Raw genomic sequence first — 9,135 nt, 5'->3', positions numbered from 1 at the left:
ACCAGGCTGGTCTCGAACTCACAGAGATCCGCCTGCCTCTGCCTCCCGAGTGCTGGGATTATAGGCATGCGCCACCACCGCCCGGCTAAAACAGCGCCATTTTGAATAATTATCCTACTGAGTTCATCCTTCAGAAGGGAGGAAATCTAGTCAAACTAGAAACGAGAATTGCCTCGCCACACTTCATCATCACACATGAATCTAACTGCCTTTTCTTTTTATTTGTCAACAGCTCAGGAGATGCTTCTCTAGTCTGTAGACAAACACCTGCTCTGTCTGAAACAAACCTGAAGAAATTCAATAACTGTATGAAAAAATTTAATCAAAACATTCAAAAATGCTCTGAGAACATCCAATTACCACAGCCAAAACCAAACTATGGAATATGTAGCTGGTACTAAAATATGTAAAATAATTGTATTGTATTTAAATAATATTTTAAATGAACTTGATAGATTTTCCCATTGATACCAAAATCCAAAGATGCTTAAGACCTCCTGTATTTGTATATGACTTGCAAATGTCCTCCCTAAAATCTAAATATTTTCTAGATTATTATGATTACTGATGTAACTTGATTGCCATGTAAATAGTTGTAAGATATATTGTTTATGAGATATAGCCTTTGTATTTGCTGAAAATCTAGTGAACATTTTCAAAAATATTATGTCCAATTATAGCCTCAAGCTAAGGATGTTATACCTATAAGTATAAAGAGCCAAATAAATGGATTCTTGTTAAATATCATTAACACTTTTCTATTTTTATTTGAAATAAATTTAAAATTTTTGACATGTGACTTCTTTCAAAAATTTTGTTTTTCCATATAAAGTTGATTATTGTCCTCTCAAGGTCTGTGAAGAATTTTGATGGGACCTTGATGGGGATTGCATTGAATCTATAGATTGCTTTTGGGAGAATTGCCATTTTTACTATGTTGATCCTCCCAATCCAAGAGCAAAGGAGATCCTTCCATTTTCTGGTATCCTCTTCAATTTCTTTCTTCAAAGACTTAAAGTTCTTGTCAAATAGATCTTTCACTTCCTTGGTCAGAGTTACCCCAAGATATTTTATGCTATTTGTGGCTATCGTGAAAGGTGATGCTTCTCTGATTTCCCTCTCTGCATCCTTATCCTTAGTGTATAGGAGGGCAACTGATTTTTTGGAGTTGATCTTGTATCCTGCCACATTACTAAAGGTGTTTATCATCTGTAGGAGTTCTTTTGTAGAGTTTGTGTAATTTAAATTGATTTGTTTAATGTTACAGCTACTTTCTGAATTATTATAAGAGACATAAAGAGGGACAATTTTATAATTTTATAATGTTGCCAATTTAAAAATGTCAACTGTGCCCTGATAATTTGGCTTTAAATAAAGGTATGAGGAATATTTTTGTTGTTTCTAACAGTAACTAAACATGGTCATAATATAGTTTGTGGAACACATTCTGTTTGGAAATGATTTGAACATCATGATCTATTTAAGAAAGACTAAAGAAAGTTTAATTCATATGTTAAATAGCATAAAATGATTGATTCTTGGTCAAAACCTTGGATTATAATTACTATTTTCATTATTTTTAATTTTCTGACATTTTTATTGTTAATTAGTGGCCCGTATTAGGATACACAGATGATAATATTTTTATTTATTAATTAGTGACCCATTTAAGATGAATGGGTGGTAACCTTATTTTTAATTGATTAGTGACCCATATTAGGATACACAAGTGGTAACATTTTTATTTATTAATTAGTGACCTATGTTTGGATGCATGGGTGGTAGGTATTCAGAGTATTTCTTTCAGGGTTTAGTTTCTTTCTTCCACCAGGTGCATGGTGGGATCAGATTCACATCATTGTTTGGTGTCATTGCTTTGTGGTATGTGATTTTGCCAGTATCATTTGTGTGCAGGGAAGCAAGTTAAAATGGATTGCGAGATATTTTGTCACATATAAAGCAAAATGATTTTAATAGTTGCACAAGCGAATTAGTATAATATATATTCCTTAATATTTACACACACTTTTTTGTTTTTTTGTTTTCAAGATTGGATTTCTCTGTATCTTTGAAGGTTGTCCTGGAACTCACTCAGGCTTGCTTTGAATTCAGAGAGATCTGTCTGCCTCTGCCTCCTGAGTGCTAGGATCAAAGGTGTGTGGCCCTGCCCACCGGCTACACTCTTTTACTTAAGGAAAATACAAGTCCCTGGTCCAAACTGAGTCCTGATCCAGTTACATATTTACATATTTCTGTTTGCCATAGAGATTCAATCAGAATCCCAAATATTAAAAAGAAATGAGAAATATTTTTAAAAATTTCCTTGAACTAAGCAAATACTCAATAATTTTTAAAAATTCATGTGAATAAATCATCAACATATCTAATATTCGTTCTTGATCTTTCTAGTGAAAAAAAAGTCCTGATGTCTCAGTAACTGTGTTAGTAAACTATTATATACATTTTATGAGGAATATATGCTTAAAACTAGTGAGAATGGAGGAAGATATACAGCTGTTTAGTTTAATTACTGATCTATCCTATTCAGAAATATTTACTGTGCTCACTGCCACACTGAGGAACTTAGGACATCTTAAACTATGAAAAGCCTATCACCTGAGAAGATCTAAGAAAAGTGAACATTAGGCAATGCTCTTGTAATATGCCCTTTAGGTCACTGAATTCTCAAAGGAACATTTGACAAAAAAAAAAAAAAATGAAAATTAAAAACAAAATCTGCAGCAATACAAATTCCATGAACTGCTGATCATTTGTCTAATAGCATCTCAAGTTAAATTTGATTCATGCTCATATTTAACAAAAAAGGGACATTCTGAAAAGCAAAAAAATAATAGCAGTTTTATGAAAAGAAAATAGCTAAGAACTTGGATTTGAACTGCTTATAATTGAAACAATGATGTCAAAATATTTCATATTACAAACTGTAATGCTAAGAATGGGTAAAGATACATAAGTATGAATGTAGGCATATTTGATAAGATATCACAAAACTAGCTACTAGAGAATCAACTGAAATGTTTCGAGAGAGGAGTAGGTCTTTTCTTCCACAGCATAGATACTGGTAAATTGGGGATACTCTTGTAAATAACTCTACAACTTCTCAACTATGCTCTTGTGGGTAACTGTGATAAAACTTAGTGGATTACAACAATAAAACAAAGCAAAGCAAATAAATAAACAAACAAAAACCCACAGCAAACAACAACCATGAAAGTAGTTGGGGGACTAACTAGAAAAGCAAAGAATATCAAAGGAAGTAGGAAGAAGGAATTTCTTGAGAGTACTAGATGTGGCTTTGAATATGGTCAAAATTCATTATATACATGAGTGAAAATTTCATACTGAAACTCATCGTATCCAATAATTATACACTGGCAAAATCCTTTCAATATTAACTGGTCGAAGAAGTATATCACTTCATCTTTAGTGGGTCATCTTATTCTATTTATGGTAATAAGAGCTTAACAGCACGTTCCAATAGTGGTAAACCAGGCCTCTAAGATTTAAAACAAAAGTACCACTCCTTAAGCTGTGTCCTCACTATCCCACCTGACACAGTAGTTAATGAAAGAAATATCATAACTTCTTTCACTAAATACAAATGGGCAACTCTTCATCCAGTCACAGGTATTGACAGTAACCATTTTGAACTTTGAAAGGCCAAATTCCCTACCTTGCCTACATAGAGGGGATCTGAGCCCATGTATTCTTCCAGCACGAAGAACTGATTCCATACCCAGCTGCGCTTCGTTCGGGACCTCCCTGACTGAACATATAGCTTGGATCTGGACCTTGGCGGTTCAGCTTGACTCGTTCCAGAGAAACATAGGAAGAGACCTACAAGCTGTAGAAAATGGCACAACTCTACTTTGCCCAGCTTCATCTTTTTTTTCTTTCTTTTTGCTGTGTAAGAAAAAATCTTGAGAAGAGAAAAGGCACAGTTCTAGTTGGCCTCGTAGCTTTTGTCTCCAGCAGTGTGTCAGCTCAGAATCCAAAGAATATAATCTGTAGAGTGTTTCACTGGAAGAGGTAAGCAGTGCTGAGTAGCCCTTGCCAAGGAATGGTGTAATAGGTACCTAGAACAAAGACAGAAGATTGTGTCAGAAACTAGAACATGTAATATTGCTAAAAATTTAATTGTTAACTATACTGAATTCCCCCAAATAGCATTTGGATTATCACTAAAATATTAATACATACACTTAGAAAATTACAATAATAGCATCCGCGTTTATAAATTACCGAATTCTGCCATTTGTAGAATTATCTTTGTTCCACAGCACAATTTCCATGATTCTTATAGGGCATTGATTTACTCTACATGTAGAATGTTGTTTTAAAACATGATTTTAAAGTTAGCCTCTTTATAGAATTTTTTTGCATTCATTATTATTAGTGTGTAAAAACTAATTATCTCAGAGCAGGGGTTCAAGCAAATGGGAAGTCTATATGTCAGCTTAAATCTCTCCAGTGAAACAGTAAAGAGAAATAAAATACATGGTGATTCAAACTGACAGATTGATTCTGAGTCACAGAACACCAGCTGTTTTGATGTGTTCTGATTTGATTGTGATCACCTGAAAAGCTTAGTGCCTTCCATTTTCTGCCCTTCAAACTTATCATGTGCACTGTGCAACATGGTCGGTATGCTATTCCACTTAGTCATTAGCTACTCCATGAATCTTTATTAAATGCTTTTATTTTATGATTTCTGAATAGAGGCCTTCCTCCATAAGCAGAAACAGAATTGACTCATAATGCACAATAAATAGGAAGGAAAGCAACTATATTTGTGAAACTTATTGATTTTCGGCTTGCAATCAGCTCAGGAACCGCATCAGAAAAAAACCCTTACTCTGGTTTCTATTTACTGCAGGTGCAAAACCCTAATAATGCAAGAGTTACAAAATTAGTTACAAAACAAACTTCCTTATACACCCCCAAAACACAGAGGGATAAGAATTTATTACAAGAGTCTCACTTAAATGACTGTGTTGCACTCTGCAAATTAACTTTGCTTTCTATAAATAATTCAACAATAGGATAAATATAGAAGGCTCTCCCCACCCTCTCTCTTTCTTTCTCTCTTTCTGGGTATAAGTGTGTGTATGTTGTGTGTATGAGTGTTTTGAGAGTAGATAACATATCAATAATATAAAGCCAAAAGTTCCCTACATATTAAAGCAAAACCAGCATTATCCTTAGAAATTTTTCTATCTTTCATATTTTTTACAGTACACTCAATAACAAACATGTATATCACTCAATAGACAAATACTTTAGACAGTAAACCAGTTCACAAATTGAAGAAGAAACAAATCCAACAGACCATTATCTCTGTAAAAACTATATATATAACTTTAAAAATATATTTCTATAAAGTTTTGGTATCCCATAGAGTATTTCAGAATGATAGAAAGAGATGCATTCTGATAACCAACAAAATTGGGTATTTCTATTAATTATAGAACCTATAGCCTGCAGTAAATTCAAGGTCCCCAAATCCTGTGACTGAAGGCAAAGTTACATAGAAACCAGAGGAGAAAAAGAGGATGGGTGAAATAAGGTACGAAAACACAATGAGACAGGAAGGCTAACATGCAACAGAGTAGATTAAAACTACTCTGTGACTTATTATGTGCTTCAAACATAATGGATTAGCAGAAATATTCATAAATGCACAAGTGTGCAGTGAGAGTGGGTAAGCAGATACAAAGCAAGTCTGCCTTTCCAGAAGCTAGCAGCAGACGGGATTTCTGGACACCAGGATGATGTTGTGATCAAAGTAGTCATATGGGCACAAAATAAGGAAGAGTTCCAGTTTCTCAGCTCTCATTTCTTCAGAGGAATTACATTTTTATTAAAACTAGATTCCTCCTTAGGACAAAAAAAATAAATGTATGGTAACCAAATTATATTACATAGATTATGTCTAAGACGGTTTTGTGACATTATTTCATCATGAAAATATATCCAACTTTTAAAATAAATAAAAGCCTGGGATAAAACCAGACTAGCTGAACATAGCGGACAATGAGGACTACTGAGAACTCAAGAACAATGGCAATGGGTTTTTTATCCTACTGCACATACTGGCTTTGTGGGAGCCTAGGCAGTTTGGATGTTCACCTTACTAGACCTGGAAGGAGGTGGGAAGTCCTTGGACTTCCCACAGGGCAGAGAACCCTGATTGTTCTTTGGACTGACGAGGGAGGGGGACTTAATTGGGGGAGGGGGAGGGATATGGGAGGCGATGGTGGGGAAGAGACAGAAATCTTTAATAAATAAATAAATAAATAAATAAATAAATAAATAAAAATAAACATTAACAGCAAATTATTTTTGAAATTCAGAACTTGGGGGTAGTAAGGGTGTTTCCCTCTGATACATCCATATTAAACTTAACACTGCATAATTAAGCTTAAAAGTTTAAGTTGCATGGTAATTGATAACAAAAATTAGAAGAAACTAGATAAGTTCTGAGTTAAAACCTCAAGCAAATTAGCCTACATGATGAAAATAATTGCCTTTCATAATAATAACAATAGCATCTGGATTAATGTAAGAAATTATAAACTGGTAAGCATAATTCTTGGCATGTTCAGAGGTGGATAAAAATAGCTAGTAGAGTTATTATTGTTATTATTATTTTCTGTTTTTGAAAAATTATCGGAACATAGAAGGCTGTTAGTGAACTGACATTATCTTTTATTTCGATGTTATCAATAGTAAAATTATTTAGATACCTTTTATCCTAAAAGGAAAAACATTCTAAAAAGGGAGATTTGATGTCAGGGCACCACAAACTCATGAATCAAAAGTAGTCACATGGATGAATACTTGCTGGTGGAATCTTTTAATTACTATCAAAAGATATTATTTTTGGTAAACCAAATACTGGATTGAAACTGAAGTGGATTTAAATTAATCAAGGGTATCCACTGAACATGGAGAAAGAGGGCATAATAATAATGGGGCCAGAAAACTGGAGTCTTACTTTACAACTTTAGGTACCTCTGTGATTTCATTTTCTGTATGTACAAAATTAAAAGACTGGAAAAATAATGTTACAAAGTCTGAGGTATTTTTTTCCAAGTCTTACATTTAGGATTTTGGCAATTTCTTAGGAGAAATATGGCCACTTTTACTGTGAAACTGAGATGAAAGGCCTATTGTGACTAATTAATGATGGAGAATTTAAGAACTTTAAAATGGAATCAGAATGTAGAAGAAGCACTTGGCCTTTTTCTGAAGCACAGTGTGCTCTGTAAAGTCTTATTCAATTACTTGTATTGTCTCTTGATGATTTTTTCTCATCTACACAAAAATATTGCAGATTGATCAGAGCAACTGGAACATAGAGATGAGAAAAGGCTAATCACTGAACACATCATGACTCTTGAGATAATATTAATGAAGGAAAGATACCTGAAAATTGTATGCTGTCTTGTTTAAATAAAGGATTTTAAAAGTAGATAAAATGATTGCTAACCTTAATACACAGGTATATACATTTTGTTATTGTAACTGTGGAATTTAAAACAAGCTAGACATTCAGTAAAAATTAACCACACATAAAAAGTCAACATATGAAATCTCTGACAACTCTAAACTGTTAATGAATATCAATCATTTTGTAGACAACTACAGTACATTTGCTCTAGTATTTCAATTATATTATGCTCTTAATCATTTTTATTTTTCTTTAAGCCTGAAATATTACACCAGAATAGTTTAAATTATTTTGTGTACAATATTGAACAGTTGGATTCTGTTGGATAAAGATAGATGTGTCTATAATATGCCTTACAGAAATTTTTTGAAAATAAGAAAATAGTATCTATATAATTGTCCTATGAACTTACTGTGTTCATGTCTAATTCATCAATAGATTTTTTTTATGGTCAACATTCTCTGTAGCTTTGCTTCCTTTGCAAACCAATGTGATTCTCAAGATAAAATGACTGCATAGCATTTTGTCAAACTCATTGTGCACTGAGGTGGCCTATCATGTAAGACAAAGATATCACTAACTTTTACTTCAATAAAGATAAACAAAAGTTTAACAACAACCCTGGAGTTATTTCTGCATATGGTTATCAAACAGAAATAGCTCATATTTGAAATTTAATCAATATTGTGTAACTCCTCCAGACAGTTTTCCTGTGTTCTCATGATATGTATAATGGTAATGGTGTCATAGTGCTATTTATGCATGTGAATTACTTTAAGCACTAGAAAACATTTGTCAATATTTCATTATAAGATATTCTCAACTAATCTGTGTCCCAAAGCAAGAATGCTACATCTTGCCTTATCTTCTACAAACTGCACTATTTTTCCTGCTGCCGTCTCGTCTATGTGAGTTTTACAAGACATGCTAGCAAAAACTCCATGTCAGAAATAAGCAGAGACTTCAGTGTCCATGCCCTTGTCTGGATATCCTGTCCTAGAAAAATAAGTAACTTAGGTAGTAAACTCCCAAGTGTTTGAAAAACTGACCTCTTTTATACTGATGGCTCAGAAAAAGTGTAAACAAATGTACTCATATAAAAAAGAGGTAATTTCTATATATTGTGATCATCTTTGACACGATCCAAGATTTAGAACATTTTAACTGAAAAAAATCAATTCCTTATATTGAGAGAAATTTAAAATATCTTTGCTATTTGTATTTTATTTATAATTTTTAATTTTTCTGAAGTTGTTTATATGAAATATCACAACAAATAATACTATGATAAGCACAATACACTTAAAAATCAGTCAGATTAAATATCAGAACCTTGGAAAGGAAATGTTAAATGTATTGAAGCTAGAGAAAAAAAGAAAATGTTGAGCATCAATCAACCAGACAGCATTTACTTAACCAACATCAGTTATTTGAACTGAAATAACTGCATCAGCAACCACTTTGTTCCATACATTAGTTTCACTATATTTGTAAAGAATGATTTCAGAGAATATTATTTTAGATATTTAGGCTTACTATAAAATACCATTTTATCAAGATGAAACCATTGTTATAATTTTTGACTATTTTCTTATAATTTCTGTGAAACCACTTTTAAAATCTAAACAAGTATATGTCATGCTCTTTTTTTTTTTTTTTTT

General features: G+C 32.8%; 1 protein-coding gene across 3 annotated transcripts in view; it reads right to left on the bottom strand.

Annotated features, from left to right (window-relative positions):
- Cdh7 (cadherin 7) overlaps positions 1–9,135 on the bottom strand; it is a 162,797-nt gene that overhangs the window by 146,471 nt on the left and 7,191 nt on the right. For all 3 annotated transcript variants that reach the window (XM_005368741.3, XM_026790049.1, XM_026790048.1), the window contains one exon: positions 3,695–4,097. In XM_005368741.3, the coding sequence (XP_005368798.1) occupies positions 3,695–3,904 (210 nt within the window). In that variant the 5' untranslated portion in view covers positions 3,905–4,097. The remainder of the gene's footprint in view (positions 1–3,694; positions 4,098–9,135) is intronic.

The sequence above is a fragment of the Microtus ochrogaster genome, unplaced genomic scaffold (assembly GCF_000317375.1).
Source record: "Microtus ochrogaster isolate Prairie Vole_2 unplaced genomic scaffold, MicOch1.0 UNK39, whole genome shotgun sequence".
Lineage (NCBI taxonomy): Eukaryota > Metazoa > Chordata > Mammalia > Rodentia > Cricetidae > Microtus > Microtus ochrogaster.
Note: the sequence above shows the minus strand (reverse complement) of the source record. Positions and strands in the feature narration are given on the sequence as shown.